The sequence below is a fragment of the Apteryx mantelli genome, chromosome 6, assembly GCF_036417845.1.
Source record: "Apteryx mantelli isolate bAptMan1 chromosome 6, bAptMan1.hap1, whole genome shotgun sequence".
In the NCBI taxonomy this organism is placed as follows: Eukaryota; Metazoa; Chordata; class Aves; order Apterygiformes; family Apterygidae; genus Apteryx; species Apteryx mantelli.
Genome location: NC_089983.1, coordinates 24,286,746 through 24,308,969, shown reverse-complemented (window position 1 = coordinate 24,308,969; position 22,224 = coordinate 24,286,746). Strand labels below are relative to the sequence as shown.

Sequence of the window (22,224 nt, the reverse complement as noted above, 5' to 3'; positions counted from 1 at the left end):
TTTAAAATTCAAGCTATTACTTAGCTCTTTTTCATCTGTAAAACTACAGAGCTACCTACCACAAACTCATCTTGCTTATTGTAAACAGAACATTTTAATATTATTTTGAAGTAAACATTTTAAAACATGTATTACTTCATGTAACTAAATATTACCAAATATTTTTCTTAGTGAAACATACCTGTTATTTTAGTTCCCTCCTTGGTCTCAGTGGGCACTCCAACACCGTACTCATTTTCTCCAGAAACTCGGAAGTAGTAAATGGCACCTTCTTGCAAGTCAGTTACCTTGTATGAAAGGCGATGACAATTGTTTGTCACAGTGACCCATGCCTTTTTGCTAGCTTCTCGTTTTTCAATAACATAGTTCTTTACAGGTGCTCCACCATCATTTTCAGGAACATCCCAAGATAGCACAGCAGATTCTTTAGTTACATCTTTTGCAGCAATATTAGATGGTGGCCCAGGAGTATCAAGAACTTTGACAACTAAAGTCAAGGTGGCTGTGTTCAGGATATTTTGTAATGTTAATGTGTATTTTCCAGAATCATTTCTTGTTGCTTTTTCAATAGTAAGAGATGTGCAATTATCTGAAGTATCGATGCTTGCTCGTGTACGGAGATCAGTTTCTGGTTTATTCCATGTTACGTTTGGAATTGGTTTGCCTCTGAAAGGAACAGTCATTGTGAATGATCCACCAGCCTTTACAATTAAAGTCTTCCGCATTTCGCTGTCAATATCAAAGGCAGGTTCTTCTTCTCTTTCCTTTGCCACCTGAGGTTCTGAGACATCACTCGGTTCACTGACACCAACTTTGTTGATGGATTTTACTCTAAAGACATATTCAGAGCCTGATATTAACCCAGTTATGGTGTATTCTGTACCTCTTAAGTTTTGAATAGCGGTTGACCAGTCAGTTTCATCAGTTTTCTTGTATTCAACTGTGTATGCAGTTACGGGAGCACCTCCATCAAACAGTGGCTTTGTCCACCCAATTGTGATATTTGATCTTGTAGAATCCATAATCTTAGGTTTAGATGGTGGAGATGGCAAGAAGACTGGATCTTCTGCCCGAATCAGTGGTGTTGTTTCACTTGGAGGACTGAGACCGGCAGCATTTTCTGCATAAACCCGGAATTCATATTCACATCCTTCACGAAGACCAGATGATTTCACTCTTAAATCATAAACTGGTTTTTTGTTTACACGGATCCATCTTAGACTAGTTTTCTCACGTCTTTCAATTACATAGCCAGAGATTTGATTGCCTCCATCACTCTCAGGTCTTGCCCAGCACAGAGTCATAGAATCTTTGCTCACACTAGTGATCTCTAAAGATGTAGGTGGACTTGGAACTGTAAATGGATCTAGGGCCTTGATGGCAATACTTTCCAGAGGCTCACCAACGCCATATTTGTTAACTCCCATCACCCTAAAAATATACTCATTACCCTTAAGTAATTTTGTCACTTTACAGGATGTTGTTCTAAGCTCTCCTTCACAAAGTGTCCATGCAATTCTGCTGGTCTCACGTTTTTCTACAATATAATAATCAATATCTGCACCACCATTTTCCTGAGGGGGTCCCCATGATAAATGGCACTTTTCAGCAGTAAGGCCATTTATTTCTAATGGGCCTGCAGGTGGACCAGGTCTATCAAGTACTTTGCAATTAATTGCCAAAGATCTTGTTCCTGCAACATTTTGTAATGTTAGTACATACTGTCCTGAATCACATCGAATACAGTCCTTAATAGTTATTGCAGTAGTGTGGTCTGTTGAGGATATTTCAACTCTAGCTTTTCCCTCTAGTTCCTTGCCGTCCTTTGTCCATGAAACCACTGGTATTGGCCGTCCTGCAATATCAGCATTGACTTTAAACACTTCTCCAGCTTTCACAACTACAACATCCCTGAATTTGACATCCATCATAATTCTTGGAGCCTCTACATCATCTTTTACAGTCACAGGCCCAGTTGATTCAGATGGCTCACTAAAAAGTCCAGCAGCATTCTTTGCAATCACATGGAATTCATATCGTTGGTCTTCTGTAAGTCCACCTACATCAAAGTATGTTTCTTGTACATTAGTAAAATTACACTTTAGCCAACGACCATCTGGTAGCTCTCTGCGTTCAATAATATATCCTGTTACTTTAGCTCCACCATCGTATTCTGGTTTAGTCCATTTCAGTGAGACACAGGTTCTTGTAATATTAGTAACTTCTGGTTGACCAGGAGGATCACACGGATCTCTTGCAGCAACTGGTTCACATGATTTACTGCATTTGCCTATTCCTGCAATGTTTTCAGCATACACACGATATTCATATAGCAGTCCTTCATCAAGACCTGTAACTTTCATCTGTGTATCAAGTATAAGGCTTTTGTTGACTTTTGTCCAAAGAATGCTGCTTCGTTCTTTACACTCCAGGTGATATCCTAGTACTCTGCTACCGCCATCATTAACTGGTACCTGCCAGGTTACAATCATGAAAGCTTTAGTTGCATTTGCCACATGAGGAGTTCCAGGTGGTCCTGGAGGCTTAAATGGATACTCTGCCACAACAGAGGGAGAACTAGCACAAGTACTCTTCCCATAGCGGTTTTCTGCACAAATACGGAACTGATATTCAGATCCAGTGGTCAGTCGAGATACTTTAATTGATGTTCTTGCAACTGCTGCAGATACTACATCCCATGTCGTTGTGGTAGTTTCTCGCTTCTCCACAATGTAATTGCTAATATGGCACCCACCATCATATTCTGGAGGTTTCCAAGACAGCGTTATACTATCAGCACTAACTTCATCGATATGCACATCTGTTGGTGGTCCTGGTCTGTCAAGGACAACTACAGTTAAAGAAGCTGTTGTTGATCCAGCACTATTTGAAAGGTGCAATTCATAATGTCCCAAATCTTCATTTAAAGCTTCCTTGATGGATAGCGAAGTTGAAGTCTTTGAGGTGTGAACATTTACCCTGGTTGTCTCTTTTAAGGGATTACCATCCTTCTTCCAGCTAACAGTTGGAAGAGGCCGCCCTCTGAATGGCACATCAATCTTAAGATCATCTCCAGCTTTCACACTGAATGTGTTGAAAAGGAGCTCAGCAGAAGGAGGGATTTCAATATCTTTTGCAATGACTGGGACACCAAGTTCTCTTGGATCACTTTTTCCTTTTTCATTAACAGCAATCACTCTGAAACTGTACTCTTCTCCCATACTTAGGCCTGTTATTGTTGCTTCTAATGTTTTCACTTGGGTACATGCACTCCATTTTATACTTCCTTTAGTTTGCATTTCGACTATATAACCAGTAATTTTACTGCCACCATCACTCTCTGGCTTTTCCCATTTAATTGAAGCAGAGTTATGAGTCACATCTACAAGAATTACCTTTGCAGGTGGGGAAGGTGGTTCAGAAACCTTAACTGGGTCAGGTGTTTCTGCTGGTAAGCCTGCCCCATATTCATTTACAGCTAAAACACGGAAGTAATAACTACATCCTTCTTGTAGTTGAGTAATTTTGAAGGAATTCTTAGTGCAGTTGTTGGTAACTGTAGCATATGCCTTTCTTGTGGATTCTCTCTTTTCAACTATATAGTTGGTAATTTTAGCTCCACCATCAATAAGTGGTGGTTCCCAGGCTAATGTTACAAAATCTTTCTTCACTTCTCTGATTGTCAAGTTTACAGGTGCGCTAGGTGTATCAAGCACTCTGACATTAACAAAAGCTGATTTTTTGCCACTGTTGTTCTCTAAAGTCAGATTGTATCTACCACTATCAAATCTATTCACATTGTCAATGACCAGCATTGTATAGGAACCAGTGACTTCAATCTGAGCTCGATCACTGATTGTTCCTTCTGCTTTTTCCCATTTAACTTCAGGTTCTGGTCTTCCTTTGATGGTGACAAACAGACGTAATGTACCACTGGCACGTACAGTGACTACTTTTCTGAGATCTGCATCAAGTTCAATTTCAGGAGGTTCAATCTTATCAGCTGCAATGACTGTACCAGGTATAATAGCTGGTTCTCCTACTCCTTCTGAGTTAATGGCACAGATTCGGAAGTTATACTCCTGGTTCTCTTTAAGTTTTGTTACAGTGAACTGTTTTCCTTGTAGTCCTGTTGGTGGTGTGCAGGTAGTCCATTCATCAGCAGAAGCTTCTTTTACTTCTACTACATATCCCTTAACAGGAGCACCACCATCATAAATGGGCTTACTCCAGGCAAGGGAAACTGATGACCTGGAAGTATCTGTAACCTTTGGATTGCTTGGTGGGCCTGGCGGGTACAGTACATCACAGGCACGATAGAAAATGGATGGCTCACTGGGTTCCCCTACACCAGCAGCATTTTCAGCAGAAACTCTAAATTCATAGAAATGCCCATCACTAAGACCTGTTACTCTGAATCGCAAGTCTGTCAGCCTTTTCTTATTGCATTTGGTCCACCGGATACCATCTTTATCTCGTTTTTCAAGTATGTAACCTTCAATTTCAGCTCCCCCATTGTCTTCTGGGCGACCCCATGTTACAACCATAGAATCTTTTGTGATTGCTGAAACTTCAGGTGTTGAAGGAGGACTAGGGGGTTTGTATGGATTACGAGCCACAATTGGCTCAGATTCCAAGGGCTCTCCAGTTCCATATTTGTTCACTGCCATTATACGGAAAATGTACTCATTGCCTGCAAGGAGTCTGGTTACTTTGTGGTTAAGAGCCTGCACATCTGTAGCTACTTGTGTCCATGAAAGCCTGCTTGTCTCTCTCTTCTCAATGATATAATGTGAGATATTAGAACCACCATCATGTAAAGGTGGAGCCCATGCCAAGTAGCATTTTTCTGCAGTGACACCTGTAACCTTCAAAGGTCCTTCTGGGGGTCCTGGTCTGTCAAGCACTTTTACAGTGATTGGTATAGATTTTGTGCCACCAACATTTCTGAGGTTAAGAGTATAGTGACCTCCATCTACTCTTATACAGTCTTTGACAGTAAGAGTTGTTTTCTGAATGGTAGATTTAATTTCCATTCTTGCAGTTGCTTCTTCAATGTCTTTACCATCTTTTGACCATGTGATGTCAGGAATAGGTTTGCCATGGATATCAGCTTCAAGAACAAAAGTTTCTCCAGCATGAACAACAATGACATCTTTATATTTAGGATCCAGTGAAGCCCCTGGTGCTTCAATTTCATCTCTGGCAGTAATGGGCCCTGTGCTTTCAGATGGTTCACTCAAGCAACCAGCTGCATTCCTTGCAATTACTCTAAATTCGTATCGTTGGTCTTCAACAAGACCACTAACTGTAAATTCTGTTTCCAACACATTGGTAAAGCTGGCTTTCATCCAACGACCATCTGGTAGTTCTTTCTTTTCTACAATATATCCTGTTATTTTGCTTCCACCATCATATTCTGGTTTTTTCCACTTCAGTGTGACATTATTTCTTGTAACAACAATGGCCTCTGGGTGGCCAGGTGGGTCACATGGATCTCGGGCAACATACAATTCTGAGACTTTGCTGACTTTGCCAATGCCAACAATGTTTTCAGCAGAAACTCTGAACTCATATTCAAGACCTTCTTCAAGGCCATCTGTTTTATATTTGGTGTCTGGAATGAGTGACTTGTTCTGTTTTGTCCAAAGAATGCTGTTCTTATCTTTACGTTCAAGGTGATAGCCAAGAACTTTGCTTCCTCCATCATTAACTGGTTCATTCCATTGTACGATCATATGGTCCTTGGAAGCTGCTGTTACAAATGGAGTTCCAGGTGGCCCTGGCACCTTATATGGGTATTGCACAACAACAGGTTTAGAATCCAAAGGAGAGCTCTTCCCATATCTGTTTTCAGCAGAAATCCTGAACTGGTATTCAGAACCTGTTTTAAGCTTTGTTGCTTTGATAGTTGTCCTTGCAACAGTTGCTGAAACAATACTCCATGTGGTAGTGCTTGTGTCACGCTTTTCCACTATATAGTTGCTTATCTGACAGCCACCAGTATAATCAGGTGGATCCCATGATAAAACAACAAAGTCTGCACTAACTTCATCAAAGAGGACAGGTCCTCGTGGTGGGCCAGGCTTTTCCAGTACAATTATGCTCAGATGCTCTGTTGCTGTACCAGCTGTGTTCGATGCTGTTACTGTGTATTTACCAAAGTCATCTTTGTTGCTTTCTTTAATATGTAAGATAGTTGATGCTGATGTATCCTGAATATGCAATCTGGTTGTCTGTTTAAGCGGCTGGTCATCTTTTGTCCAAGTAATAGTAGGTTTGGGTCTACCTATAAATGGTACTTCTACTTTTAGATCTTCTCCAGCCTGTACACTGTATGTATTAAACATCAGCTTGAAACTTGGCTCAATTGTCAAATCTTTAGCTATCACAGGAACTCCAAGTGCTCTGGGATCACTTTTGCCTTTTTCATTGTAGGCAATCACATGGAACTGATATTCCTGTCCTGGACTCAGACCAGACACAACTGCATTGCATGCTTTGGTCTCACTAACAACACTCCATTTTTCTGTTCCTTTAGGCTGCATTTCAACAATATATCCCAAAATTCTGCTACCTCCATCATGTTCAGGTTTTTCCCACATAAGCGATGCACTTCGCTGAGTCACATCTGTGAGTGTTACTTTCCCAGGAGGCAGAGGTGGCTCTGAGGCTTTGACAGCATCTGTGGTTTCAGCTGGAACACCAATTCCAAATTCATTTTCAGCCATAACTCTGAAGTAATAAATTGCTCCTTCTGTAAGATTTTCAACTTTAAAGCTTGTCTTGCCACACTTAGCACTTACATTTGCAAATGCCTTCCTGGTTGACTCACGCTTGTCTATTACATAGTTCTTTACCTTTGCACCACCATCAATAATTGGTGGTTCCCAAGATAATATGGCAGAATCTTTCTTTATATCCTTTACTGCTAAGTTTTGTGGTGGTCCTGGTGTGTCCAAGACTTTTACTGTAACGAATGCAGTTTTAGAACCACTGCTGTTCTCCAACTTAAGAATATACTTTCCAGCATCATTTCTATCACAGTTGTCAATTGAGAGTTGTGTGTAGTTTATGCCTTTATCGATTTGAACTTTCTCTGTGAATTCACCTTCTTCTCGAGACCATGTGATGTCAGGTGTTGGTCGGCCCCTGAATGGTATGTGAATCCTAGCAGACCCACCAGCTCTAACCACTATGCCTTTCCTTAGCTCTGAATCAATATCAAGTTCTGGAACTTCAAGTTTATCTTCTGGTTTTATAGTACCAGGAATGGATGCAGCCTCTCCTACACCAACCTTGTTGAGGGCACATACTCGTAGTTTATATTCTTGATGTTCAGTAAGCTTTGTGATTTCAAATCGAGTGGCACGCACACCTGTCTGTGGAGTAACAAGTGACCATTCATCTTCATCTGCTTTGCAGATTTCTACAAGGTATCCCTGGATCTCAGAACCACCATCATAAATAGGTTTACTCCAACCAAGTATAACTGAACTTTTGGTGGTATCCGCAACATGAGCATTTGTAGGTGGACCAGGCTTGAACATGGGATCACAAGCTTTAAAGTAAGGAGAAACTTGGCTTGGTTCACCCACTCCAGCAGCATTTTCAGCAGAAACTCTGAATTCATACTCATGATCCTCTGTTAATCCTGTAACTCTTAATCGAAGATCTGTAATTCGGCGTTTATTACATTTTATCCATCTGATGCCTGTTCGGTCTCTCTTTTCTACAATGTAACCAATGATTTCACTGCCTCCATCGCTATCTGGTCGGCTCCAGCAGACAGTCATAGAATCCTTTGTGATGTTAGTAATTTCTAAGGCCTTTGGTGGACCAGGGACTACAAAAGGATTTTTCATCATTACTGGCACAGATTCTAATGGCTCACCAATCCCGTATTTGTTAACTGCCATAATACGGAAAACGTATTCATTTCCTTCCAAGAGTTTTGTTACTTTCAGCATTGTAGGTACAACCTCTGAAACAACAACAGTCCATGCTAGGCGACTAGTTTCTCTCTTCTCTACAACGTAATGAGAAATATCACTGCCACCATCATGAAGAGGAGGAGCCCATGCCAATGAACATTTTTCAGCTGTAACTCCTGTCACTTGCACTGGGCCTTGTGGAGGTCCTGGCCTGTCCAGGACTTTTACATTTACTGGTACTGTCTTTGTCCCTGCAACATTAGAGGCTTCTAAAATGTACTGTCCACCATCAACTCTAATAGCATCTTTTACAATCATTAATGCACTGAAATCTGTGTTCTTTATTTCACATCTAGCAGTTTCTTCAAGTTCTTTATCTCCTTTGTACCACTTAATTGTTGGTAGTGGCTTTCCATGAACATCAGCCTCAAGTCTGAATGTTTCACCAGCATTTACAACAATTGTATCTTTGTACTTTGGATCCATTGAAATTCGTGGAAGTTCAACTTCATCCCTTGCTGTTATTGGTCCTGTACTGTCAGAAGGTTTGCTTATTGCACCTGCAGCATTCTTTGCAATTACTCTAAATTCATATCTTTGGTCTTCAGTAAGCCCTGTTACAGTGAACTGAGTTTCAATGATATTTGTGAAGCTAGCTTTCATCCAGCGACCATCTGGTAAGTCACGTTTCTCTACAATGTAACCAGTAATCTTACTACCGCCATCATATTCTGGTTTGGTCCACTGCAGAGTGATAGAGCTCCTTTTTATTATTATAGCTTCTGGGCGTCCTGGAGGATCACATGGGTCACGAGCTACATAGCACTCAGAAACTTTACTTGTTTTGCCAACACCAACAATATTTTCTGCTGAAACTCTATATTCGTATTCTATTCCTTCTTCAAGGTTAGTTGTCTTAAAACTTGTGTCCTGAATAATAGTCTTGTTTACTTTAGTCCATAAAATGCTGTTTTTCTCCTTTCTCTCAAGATGGTAGCCCAAAACTCTACTGCCACCATCATTTATTGGTTCATGCCACTGTACAACCATGGAGTCTTTCGTAACAGTTGTCACAAATGGGGTGCCAGGAGGTCCTGGTTCTTTGTAGGGGTACTGTGCTACAACTGGTGCAGATTCCAAAGCAAAGCTCTGCCCGTATCTGTTCTCAGCAAATATTCTGAACTGATACTCTGAACCGGTTTTCAGTTTAGCCACTTTCAGAGTAGTTCTTGCAACAGTAGCTGAGACTGTTTCCCATACAGTGGTTGTTGTATCTCTCTTATGAACAACATAGTTGGTGATTTGGCAGCCACCTGTGTATGCTGGGGGATTCCATGATATTGTAATACTTTCTGCACTTATTTCATCAAACTTCACAGGCCCCACTGGAGGGTCAGGTTTGTCTAGAGTTATAACTTCAACAGAGGCAGACTTTTGCCCAACAACATTAGCCACTGTGATTTCGTATGTGCCACTGTCCTCTTTGCTAGTTTCTTTAATATTCAATATAGTCAGGTCAGTCAAATCGCTAACATTGACTCTGGTTGTCTGCCTTAATGGCTGGCCATCTTTTACCCAGGTAACAGTTGGTTTAGGTCGACCTTTAACTGGTACTTCTACTTTCAGATCTTGTCCCACTTGGATACTATAACTATGAAAAGCAGGTCTTACATCAGGTTCAATTACCAGGTCTTTGGCGACTATTGGAACTGCAAGTGCTCTAGGATCGCTCTTACCCTTTTCATTTACAGCCATTACTCTAAAAAGATATTCTTCCCCTTGAGTTAGGTTCGTAATAACTGCTTCAAGTGTTTTTACGCGAGCACACTCTGACCATTTCTCACTGCCCTTTACTTGCATTTCAACAATGTATTGTATGATTTTGCTGCCACCATCATGTTCAGGTTTTGCCCAGCTTAGTGAGACACTGTTTCTTGTGACATCGTCCACTGTTATTTTCCCAGGAGGCTGTGGCGCTTCAGCAACTTTAATTGGGTCACTGGTTTCTGCAGGGAGGCCGATTCCATATTCATTTTCAGCAGAGATTCTAAAGAAGTAATAGCAGCCCTCCTGAAGTTGATCTACTTTCCATGAAGTCTTGTGGCAGTTTGTTGCAATGGCTGCGTATGCCTTTCTTGTTGCTTCACGCTTTTCAATAATGTAGTTCTTTATTTTTGCTCCACCATCCAAGAGAGGAGGCTCCCATGAAAGTGAAACAGAGTCTTTAGTGATCTCTCTGATTTTTAAATTAACAGGTGCACTTGGGGTATCCAATACTCTTACACTGACAAAGGCAGACTTTGTTCCACTGCTGTTTTCTAAAGTCAGAGTATATTTTCCAGTATCAAATCTGTTAACATTGTCTAGAACAAGGGAAGTAAAGCTGCTAGTGGTATCGATAATAGCTGCCTCTCTGATCTCACCATCCATTTTACCCCATTTTACTTCAGGTGTTGGACGACCTCTGATAGGAACAAACAGTCTTAAGGAACCACCTGCCCTTACATTTACAATCTTCCTTAATTCCATGTCAAGGTCAAGGTCTGGTGGTTCCATCTTTTCTTCAACGATAACAGAACCAGGAACATCCGCATGCTCTCCAACTCCTGCTCTGTTAACAGCACAGATACGGAACTTGTATTCGTGTTTTTCTACTAATTTTTCTACTTCCATATGAGTGGTTTTAATTCCGGTTGGAGGGGTACAAATTGACCATTCACCATCAGTTACATCACATTTTTCCACAATGTATCCCTGAATTTCCGAGCCACCATCATAGATAGGTTTACCCCATGAAAGGAAAACTGAAGATCTTGTAACATCCACAACCTTAGGATTATTGGGTGGACCTGGCTTGTAAATAGGATCACATGCCTTATAGTAAGTGGAAGGTAGGCTTGGTTCACTAAGACCAGCAGCATTTTCAGCTGAAACTCTGTACTCGTAATCATGATTTTCTATAAGCCCAGTCACTCTGTATCGCAGTTCACTTATCAAGCGTTTGTTACATCTTGTCCAGCGAATACCTTCCTTATCTCGTTTTTCAAGGACATAGCCTAGGATTTCACTACCACCATCTGAAGCTGGTCTTTCCCATACAACTATCATAGAATCCTTGGTAATGGCTGTGACTTCTGGGGCCTTTGGTGGAAGCGGCACTACAAATGGGTTCTTTGCAAGTACCGGTTCAGATTCAAGAGGTTCACCAACACCATATTTATTTACTGCCATGATGCGGAAAACATATTCATTTCCTTCTAAAAGTTTGGTAACTTTGCAGTTAAGGGTTTGCACATTTGAATCAACAACAGTCCAAACCAAGCGACTGGTTTCTCTTTTTTCTACAACATAATGTGAAATATCACTACCACCATCTTGTAGTGGAGGTTTCCAGGCCAACATGCATTTTTCAGCAGTAACGCCTGTAATTTCAACAGGTCCTTCAGGCGGTCCAGGCCTATCGAGAACTTTGACATTAACAGGAACTTTCTTTTCACCTGCAACATTCTTTGCCAGTAATACATACTGACCACTGTCAACTCTAATGGCTTCCTTTACACTAAGGCTTGTTGCAAAATCAGTACTTTTTATTTCCATGCGAGCAGTATTTGTCAGCTCATGATCACCTTTTAGCCACTGAATGGAAGGTATTGGTTTGCCATGAACATCAGCATCAAGCTTGAATGACTCGCCAGCATGTACTATGATAATGTCTTTGTATTTTGGATCCATACTTATCTGAGGTGGTTCTACTTCATCTCTTGCTGTAATTGCCCCTGAGCTCTCAGATGGTTCACTGAAAACACCTGCAGCATTTCGTGCTATAACACGGAACTCGTACCTCTGGTTTTCAATGAGGCCAGTTACTTCAAATTGGGTATCAATGACATTTGTAAAACTTGCTTTCATCCAGCGACCATCTGGTAGCTCCTTCTTTTCAACAACATAACCTGTGATTTTGCTTCCACCATCATATACAGGTTTCTTCCACTGAAGTGTTACTGAGCTTCTTGTGACAATAATAGGTTCTGGACGACCTGGAGGGTCACATGGGTCATATGCAGTATAGCATTCAGATGCTCTACTTGCCTTTCCAATGCCCACTATGTTTTCTGCATAAACTCTGAACTCATATTCAAGACCTTCCTCAAGGCCACTTGTCTTAAATTTAGTATCTGGAATAGGTGTTTTATTCAGTTTAGACCATAGAATGCTATTTCTTTCTTTGCGCTCCAAGTGGTAGCCGATGATCTTGCTACCACCATCATTGACTGGTTCATTCCATTGTACCACCATACTGTCTTTTGACACAGTTGTTACAAAAGGTGTTCCAGGTGGACCAGGAACTTTGTATGGGTATTGGGCTATGATTGGCTCAGAAATGAGGTAGGTGCTCTTTCCATATCTGTTCTCAGCTGCGACTCTGAACTGATATTCGCAGCCAGTCTTTAATCGACATGCTTTTATGGTTGTTCTTGCAACAGTAGCTGACACGATCTGCCAAGATGTGGTAGAAGTGTCCCGCTTTTCTACAATATAATTATTGATAGAGCTGCCACCATCATACTTTGGTGGTTCCCAGGAAATAGTAATACTATCTGCTGTTACTTCATCTACTTTTACCGGTCCAGTTGGAGGTCCTGGTTTGTCAAGGACAACAATATTTAGGGTCTCAGTTGCTTCACCTGCAGAGTTTGTAAGTTTAACCAAATATGCTCCCACATCATCTTTACATGCTTCTTTTATTGTTAGCAGTGTGTTGTTTTCTGAACTTTCTGCATTTACTCTTGTAGTCTGCTTCAATGCAATGTTATCTTTATGCCAAAACACTGCTGGTTTTGGTCGACCAACAAAAGGAACATCAACCTTTAAGTCCTCTCCTGCTAGAACACTGAAAGTGGTAAACAGTAGTTTGAAAGCTGGTGGAATCACAAGATCTTTTGCCACAACTGGTATACCGAGCTGGCGAGGATCACTAATACCTTTTTCATTCTGAGCTGAAACACGGAAGGTGTATTCTTCACCTTGGATCAATCCTGTGATAGTGGCTTCAGTAACTTTTACTGTCGCACAAGTTGACCACTTTTCACTACCTTTGCTTTGCATTTCTACAATGTAGCCCAGAATTCTGCTACCACCATCATGTTCAGGTTTTTCCCAAGACAAGGAAACGCTGTTTCTTGTCACATCCAACAAAGTTATTTTCCCTGGTGGAAGTGGTCTTTCTGATACTTTTACTGACTCTGAAGTTTCAACTGGAAGGCCTATTCCATATTCATTTTCAGCTAGGACTCTGAAGTAATAGTTGCAGCCTTCTTGCAGTGCATCAACTTTCCAGCTAGTCTTGTGGCAATTGGCATTAACAGTTGAATAAGCTTTTCTTGTTGACTCACGCTTTTCAACGATATAATTTTTTATTTTAGAGCCACCATCTATGAGAGGAGGCTCCCATGTGAGTGTAACTGATGATTTTGTAACTTCCTTTATTTTCAAATCCTGAGGTGCCCCAGGGGTATCAAGAACTCTGACATTCACAAATGCTGACTTACTGCCTGAACTGTTTTCGATTGTCAGTATGTATTTGCCACTATCAAATCTATTTACATTTTCAACAATAAGTAAAGTATAAGAGCTTGTTGATTCAATGCTTGCTCTATCCAAAGATGCTCCATGTTCTCTTGTCCATTTTACTTCAGGCACTGGTCTTCCTTTAATTGGGACAAAGAGCCTTAGAGTACAGCAGGCTCGGATAGTGACAACTTTACGTAGCTCTGCATCGAGTTCAATCTCTGGAGGCAGCACTCTCTCTTCAGCTTTTGGAGTTCCAGGAACAAGAGCAGGTTCTCCTAGACCTTCAGAGTTCATAGCATATATCCGGATCTTATACTCTTGATTTTCTTTCAGGTCAGTGATGGTAAAGGAAGTGGCTTTTAGACCTACTGGTGGAGTTACAATCTTCCACTCATCTTCTTCAGGTAGTGCTATCTCAACCATGTAACCTGTGATTTCGGAACCACCATCATATATTGGTTTGTTCCATGCTATTGTAATTGAGGACTTGCTGCTATCCAAAACACGAGGATTACCTGGGGGACCAGGCTTAAATACAGTATCACAAGCTTTATAGAATGGACTGGTTGGGCTTGGCTCACTGAGTCCTGCAGCATTTTCAGCCATGACCCTGTATTCATATTCATGGCCTTCTGTCAGTCCAGACACTTTATAACGTAAGTCAGTAACAACCCGTTTGTTACATTTCACCCAGCGTAGACCAGCTCTGTCACGACGTTCCACAATATAGTTAGTTATTGGGCTCCCACCATCCGAATCGGGGTGGCCCCAGCAGACAACCATAGAATCTTTTGTAATTGCTGTAACTTCAGGTGTTTTAGGTGGATCAGGTGGCACATATGGATTTACTGCAAGAACAGGCTCTGATTCCAGAGGCTCACCAATGCCGTATTTGTTAACAGCCATAACACGGAATACATACTCATTGCCCTTCAACAGTTTAGTAACCTTCAGTTTAGTTAATGGAACTTCTGTGGCTACAGTTGTCCATGCCAATCTACTGGTTTCACGTTTTTCAACCACATAATGGTCAATTTTTGCACCTCCATCATCCAGTGGAGGTAACCATGACAGCACACATTTTTCTGCAGTGACTTCAGACACAGCCAAAGGCCCTTCTGGGGGACCAGGTCTATCAAGAACCTTAACATTGAAGATATGCTTGGCAAAGCCACCAGGATTAGATGCAGTAAGTGTATAGGCACCACCATCTCTTCTTGAAGAATCTTTGTTAATAAGAACAGTAGAGAAATCTGCTATTTTTATTTCTAATTTTGCTGTGTCTTCAAGTTCTTTTTCTCCTTTTGTCCATGTCATAGTTGGTGGAGGGCGACCTGAAACATCAGCCTCCAGTCTGAAAACTTCACCTGCTTTCAGTACTAAAGTGTCTTTGTATTTAGCATCCACCCTTATCTTTGGTGCTTCAATGTCATCTCTACATGTTATGGCATCTGATGGCTCAGAGGGCTGACTAACAGCACCACCAGCATTCCTGGCAATCACACGGAATTCATATGCAGCATCTTCTGTCAAACCACTTACAGTGAATTCAGTCTCTAGTATATTGCTGAAATTAGCTTTCAGCCAACGGCCATTAGGAAGGTCTCTTTTTTCAACAATGTAGCCGGTTATCTTAAAACCTCCATTATATTCTGGTTTAGTCCACTTCAGTGTCACTGCATGTCTTGTAATGTTCAGAGGAACTGGCTTACCAGGTGGATCTATTGGGTCTAAAGCAAAGACAGGTTCAGATGGCTTGCTTGGTTTACTTTTACCAGCCAAATTTTCTGCTATAACACGGAATTCATACGCAATGCCATCAGTAAGTCCAGTTGATTTAAAGATATTGCCTGATACCAGCATTTTACTTACAGTCTGCCAAAGAATGCTATTTCGTTCTTTTCTTTCAACATGATAACCCAGAATTGGGCTTCCACCATCAGTAACTGGCTCATTCCAGCTAATGGTCATGGTTTCTTTCGTGACTGCAATCACCTGAGGAGTACCAGGAGGCCCAGGTACCTTAAATGGATAGTTGGCAACTATTGACTCTGAAGTAATGGCTGGACCAATTCCATATCTGTTTTGAGCTTTAACACGGAACTGATACTCAACTCCAGTAGTAAGACGAGTGGCTTTAAACATGGTACGTATCACTGTGGTTGCCAGTTCAGTCCATGTGGTACTGTCAGTTTGACGCATTTCTACAACATAGTTACTTATTGGTACACCTCCATCATTCAAAGGAGGCTGCCATGAGAATGTTATGAAGTCAGATGAAATTTCATCAAATTTAATTGGTCCAGTAGGAGGCCCAGGTAAGTCGTGAACTTGAACTGTGATAACTTCACTAACTTCTCCAACAATATTTTTAGCTGACAGTGGGTATTGGCCACTATCACTTCGTATACATTCATTGATGTTTAATATGGTTGCAGTTGCAGTATTTTCATAATTAACCCTTTGTGTTTGCTTAAGTATCTGGTCTTCTTTCTTCCAAGTCACAGTTGGTCTTGGACGACCAAGCACAGGGATTTCAATCTTGATATTGTCACCAGCTTTGGCAATGACTGTTTTCTGGTAGATACCACGGAGGTCAAACTCTGGAAGCATTGTTTGCTCTTTGATAATAACTGGCCTGCTTTCTCTTGGGGCACTCCTTCCAGCGCTGTTAACTGCCATAACCTGGAAAGTATACTCTTCATTTTCAGTCAGATTCTTCACTACACAGTCCAGTGTTTTCACTGTTGTGATGTGTGCCCACTGGTTGGAACCTTTCCTCTGGGCTTCAATTACATACCCAGTGATCTTGCTACCACCATCATGTTCTGGTTTTGGCCAAGCCAGGCTAACTGAGTTCCGTGTTACATCCATAATATGGAGGCTCTCAGGCGGTGATGGTGCCTCAGAAGCTCTTACTGGTTCTGCAGTTTCAGCTGGTTCACCAATACCAAACTCATTTTCAGCCAGCACTCTGAAATAGTATTCACACCCCTCAGCCAAGTTAGGAATTCTTAGAGAACACTTCTGGCAGTTGGTTGTGACTGTTGAATATGCTTTCCGAGTTGATTCACGTTTCTCAACAATGTAGTTTGTTATACGTGAACCACCATCTATCAGAGGCATATCCCATTGGAGGGTGATGCTGTCTTTGGTTATTTCTCTAGGCTTAAGGTTTACTGGTGGACCTGGAGTATCCAAAACTTTTACATTTACGAAGCCAGTCTTCTTGCCAGCAGCATTTTCAAGAGTCATTATATATTTTCCTGCATCATATCTGGTGCATTCTGTGACAATCAAGAGTGTAAAAGAGTCTGTGTTTTCAATGCTGGCACGTCCTTTGAGTGAAACATCATCTTTTGTCCATGTGACTTCTGGAGTTGGACGTCCTTTAATTGGCACAAAAATCCGAATAGTTAGTCCAGCTCTAACAACAAGTGTTCTTCTCAACTCAGCGTCTAATTCAAAGTCAGGAATTTCTTCCCGGTCTTTGATTTCAACACTTGGAATTATTGCTGGTTCACCAACACCTACAGCATTCATGGCAGAGATTCTGAAATTGTATTTGGCTCCTGGCTGCAGATGAGCAACAACAAACTGAGTGATTCTTAAAGCAGTCCCTGTTGTGTCTTTTACCCATTCTTCTTCTCCTTCCTTTTGATGCTCCACTATATAGCCAATGATGTCAAGTCCACCATCATAGTGAGGCTTGCCCCAGGCTAAAGATGCACTTGTCTTTGTAGTATCAGTCACTCTTGAATTTGCAGGTGGACCTGGCGGGTCTGAAAAGTGAGGAAAAGATAAAATACCACATTATGTTAGATAATTATATTATAGAGGAAGTAACTCTTACTGTTTGTATGAACTTTGGTAAAAGAAAGGCATGATACTAACATGCAACATCCTTGCATATGACTGAGTTTGAAGCATCACTTGGTGGTCCAACTCCTGCTCTGTTTTCTGCACTGACACGGAATTCATATTCATTTCCTTCCAGGAGCCCAGTTACTTTGCATCTTAGATCTGAAACCGGTTTCTTTGTTGCTCTGACCCATCTTAAACCTTTCTTTTCTTTCCTCTCCACATAGTAACCTGTGATTTCACTTCCACCATCATCTACTGGTCTTTTCCAGGTAACTGTTGCAGTATTTTTAGTCACATTTGTTACTTCTGGTTTTCCAGGAGGGCCTGGGGGACCTGATAAGGAAGAAAAAAGTACAAAGTTAAGGCAAAAATCAAGTCTTTAAAATTAATAAAAACACACTTGCACATTTTATCTTGTTCTGCTTACCAAATCTATCCACCATTTTAACTGGTTCTGATTGTACTGGTTCACCCTTGCCATACTGATTGACTGCTGAGACACGGAAAACATACTCATTTCCTTGGATGAGCTTGCTAACAACATGTCTACAGCTCTCAATATTTTCAGCAACTAATGTCCAGAGCAGGCGGCTGGTTTCTCTCTTTTCAAGAACATATGATTTGATTGGTGATCCACCATCTTCTGCAGGAGGTGACCATGTAAGAGTGGCTTTTTCTGCTGAAACGTTACTGATCTCAATAGGCCCTGGAGGTCCTGGAACATCTAAAACTTTCACATGTATGCTCTCCTGTTTAGTACCAAAAGGATTGGTTGCAGTGATTGTGTATTCGCCAGAATCTTTTCTGGCTGCGTATTTGATGCTTAGAGTCGAAGAAGTTGGTGTTGTTTCAATGTGCACAACCTCTGAAGGTCTAAAATCTTTTCCAGCTTTGGACCATGATGAAGTTGGAAGTGGCTTGCCACGGATGCTAATAGCAGACACCGTGATGGTGTCTCCTGCTTTCACTGTTAAACCCTCCTTCAGTGTAGGATCAATAACAATAGTTGGTGCCTCTGTAAAAGCAAACCGAAAACCCAGGATTGTTTTAACAAGAACATAGTAAAAAAAAGCATTTGGTATTAATAATTCAAATAAAATCCTTCAGTTCTTAATGCCATCTACATACCATACTCATCCTTGCATATTATGGTGTCTGTGGATTCTGATGGAGGACTGATAGCTCCTGCAGTGTTCTTTGCTCTAATTCTGAACTCATACTTGGCACCTTCAGTAAGGTCAGTTACAGTAAATGCACAATCTGGAACATTCACATGATTAGCCTTTGTCCAAGTCTTTGAAGGCAAATCTCGTTTTTCAACAATGTACCCAATTAACTTATGTCCACCATCATATTTTGGTTCTGTCCAAATGAGTGTTACTGAGTTCCTGGTTACATTGATAACTTCAGGTTTCCCAGGAGGATCTAAAGAAAAAATAATAAGCCACGGTCAGACAACAGTGATTTCAACCCTGAGAATTTTTATTTGTGTTCTCCTGATGACTCACCAATAGGATCAAGTGCCACAACTGGTTCAGATGGCAGACTTGGTTTACCTACTCCAGCCAGATTGATTGCCATTACTCTGAATTCATATTCCAGACCTTCAGTTAACCCTGTCACTCTGAAATCTTTCATCCTTATTGGAGTTTTATTGGCTCTTTTCCATAGAAGACTATTTCTTTCTTTGACTTCAATGTGATAACCTAAAAGATAAAAGGTAAGATGTAAAATATGGGGGTTTTGTAGAAATCTTCATGTACCATAGCTTTGTGAAACACCATTGTGCCTATATGGCATTGTCACATAGGAACCGTGCTGGAGTGACAATGAAAACAGATTAAGAAATGGATGTGAATATACATTACAGATGTTTGTAATTATATAGTTTGTAAATGTAAATTGTTAATTTTAAAGACCCAAGTAATGTAGATGGGTTTGTTGTTCTTTCTTTAGGTGTTTCAGCTATGTGTGCAAAAATATTGTTTCTCAGTTACTGACTTTAAAGTTAAACCTTTAAAAAAGTTCAGCATAAATAAAGAACAGGAAGTAAAACAGTTCAATCAATCAATCAATCAATCGATTTAAAGCATAAACATCTCATAGTTTTATGTTACTCTTTGAAAGGGAGGAAGAACTATTAAGAGGGGAAATACTAAGGAGGCTTTTGGGGATATACCTGTGATTGGTGAGCCTCCAGTTCTTCTGGGGTCAGTCCAAGTTAAAGCTACAGAATCATGCCGAACATCAACGATATTGGGAGGTGGAGGAGCATCTGGCACATCTAAACAATATAAAAAATGAAAAAATAAATATCACTCCTAAAACATTATTTTAAAGCTTAAAAATGATAATATATACTTACCAAATGGATGTTTTGCAATGACAGGATCAGATTTAAGACCTTCACCTACTCCATATTTATTTTCAGCCCTGATCCTGAATGTATATTCATTTCCTTCATGAAGTCTTGTAACTCTAAATGTAGTTTTCTGGACCGCAGAAGCACAAGTAACCCACTTATTGTTTACATTATCTCTCTTCTCTAGGACATAGTTAGTGATTTCTGAACCACCATCATCTTTTGGAGGACCCCACTTTAAGGTTATGGCATCAGCTGTGACTTCTTCAAATTTCACTGGACCTGTTGGTATGCCAGGTTTGCCAACAACTTTTACAGAAATAGTGCCTTCCTTACTGCCAGCAATGTTCTTCAGAGTGATTGTGTACTTTCCAGCATCAGCTTTCTGGCAGTCACGTACTAAAAGTGTGGTGTTAACTGCTGTAGATTCAAATGCCACTCTTCCACTCTCAGTAAGTGCCTGGTCTTCACCTTTCTTCCAAGTTACAGTTGGGACAGGCTTGCCTTTAATGGGTATTTTAAGACGGAAATTGCTACCTTCTTTAGCTACATAGCACAAATCAGGTAGATCTCTTAAATCAAGATCAGGTGCCACTGCAAAAATAGAAATAACCAATTACTCAACTCTGTGTTAAAATTCAGATGCTGTTTTAAAGGCACCTGATTTGTATGTATGCATAATAATGATGCTAAGCATAAAATCAGTATAATTTGGATAAATGACTGAGTGAATGAATGATCTTAAGTTGCTTCTTACCAATGTCATCTCTTGCAACAATTGTGAGCTCGGTTGGAGTTCCATATCCAGCATCATTTTGGGCCATCACTCTAAAAGTGTATTCCTGTCCTTCTTTTAGGTCCCTCATTGAAAAATGGAGGTTCTTTGCTCGCATAACTTCTTGCCATTTATCTTCACTAGTCAGAACCTCAACAACATATGCAAAAATACGGCTTCCACCGTCACTGATAGGTTTTTTCCATGCTAAATTGCATGATGATTTTGTTACAGCTGAAGCTTTTAGATCCACAACTGGCCCAGGCGTTTCTAGAAGGAAGAAAAGCATAGTAAGTGTCCATTTAAGTTAAAAAATAAAATTATGTGAGTAGCAAAGTAGGAGAAATAGATTATTTTTTCTTACCAGAAGCTTTAACAGCATCACGAGTTTCACAGGGGTCACCAATACCATATTCATTTTCAGCAAAAACCCTGAAGAAGTAAGATTTGCCTTCTTCTAAGTTAGTTATCCTGCAGCTTGTCTTTGGACACTCTGTTGTTACTGTGGACCATGACTTTCTTTCTGCATCACGTTTTTCAACGATGTAATTTTTGACTGGACTGCCACCATCTATTAGTGGAGGCTCCCATGTAATGAAGGCAGAATCCTTAGATGCTTCTTTTACAACCAGGTTAATAGGAGGGCCTGGAGTATCTAGATGAATACAACCCCCCTCATTTGATTTAGTAAACAAAATACAAAAAATTATTGGTTAAAAATTGAAAAAATATATTAGACTGGGGGAAACTCTGACACTTACCAAGTACTTTTACAACAATGGTGTATGCCTTCTTGCCACAGCTATTCTCCAGACTTAGGACATATTTTCCAGCATCATATTTGTTTACATTTTCACAACGCAGGAAGGTATCAAAATCAGTTGACTTGATGTCTAATCCTTGTCTATCTCTTAGGTTGGCATCCACTTTAGACCATGTAATCTTTGGAGGTGGACGTCCTCTTACTGGCACATAAAGCCTCATTGTGACTCCAGCACGCAACACAAGGACTTTCCTTAGTTCTGCATCAAGTTCTCCCTCAGGAGGAACTGTGTGTATAGCAAAAAGCATGCAGTTAAAACAACATCTTTAAGAATATCACTAAAATTACTGTGACAAGAAGACTTTGTTTACTGTCATTTCACTAGATTAACTAACTTGCTCTCATGTCCATGGTGATGTTAGTTAGCAACCTGATTCCCATTTCAAGATCATTTGTAAACCTGGGGTTTTTTTGCACTAACTTCTCTTCCTTCTTTTTTGCCTTTGCCACTACTTACATTTCTTATTATATGAAGAAGTCTCCCAGTTCCTCCATAATTCAAAGGAGTTTCAAAACCTCCTAGACAGTTCCCCATATCCTGAATCAAGACAGCTCTGTGAAGCAATGCTTTTGTACATACAGCAAAGCACATAGAGTAGGCAGCATGGCTATTAAGGAATAAGTGCCATACAATTAAATTAAATAGTGTGCCACATAGATGCTTAATATAGTAATCTCAGCTCCAAATGCTTTAGAAGGTCTGAATAAGACTGAAAGTTTTAAGAATGGGAGAGAGGTCTGAAAAATCTGATTGTAAGATTAGAGATAGAAAAAATTCTTGAAGGCCCAAAATAAGAGGTGAATGCATCTGGCATGCAAGTAAAAGAAGCAGACACCATATTCAGATTCTATTCAATTTTGCCCCATTCTCTTTCAAATTAGCCACTTTTAACCA

At 40.5% G+C, this 22,224-nt stretch overlaps 1 protein-coding gene across 1 annotated transcript in view; it reads right to left on the bottom strand.

The window, feature by feature from the left end:
* Positions 1-22,224, bottom strand: part of TTN (titin) — a 249,629-nt gene that overhangs the window by 28,353 nt on the left and 199,052 nt on the right. The window contains exons 276-285 of the mRNA XM_067298992.1: positions 21,268-21,555; positions 20,871-21,161; positions 20,489-20,776; positions 19,735-20,325; positions 19,549-19,653; positions 18,878-19,075; positions 18,498-18,794; positions 17,797-18,384; positions 17,400-17,702; positions 182-17,287 (exon numbers count right to left, since the gene is read on the bottom strand). Of these exons, the coding sequence (XP_067155093.1) occupies positions 182-17,287; positions 17,400-17,702; positions 17,797-18,384; positions 18,498-18,794; positions 18,878-19,075; positions 19,549-19,653; positions 19,735-20,325; positions 20,489-20,776; positions 20,871-21,161; positions 21,268-21,555 (20,055 nt within the window). The remainder of the gene's footprint in view (positions 1-181; positions 17,288-17,399; positions 17,703-17,796; positions 18,385-18,497; positions 18,795-18,877; positions 19,076-19,548; positions 19,654-19,734; positions 20,326-20,488; positions 20,777-20,870; positions 21,162-21,267; positions 21,556-22,224) is intronic.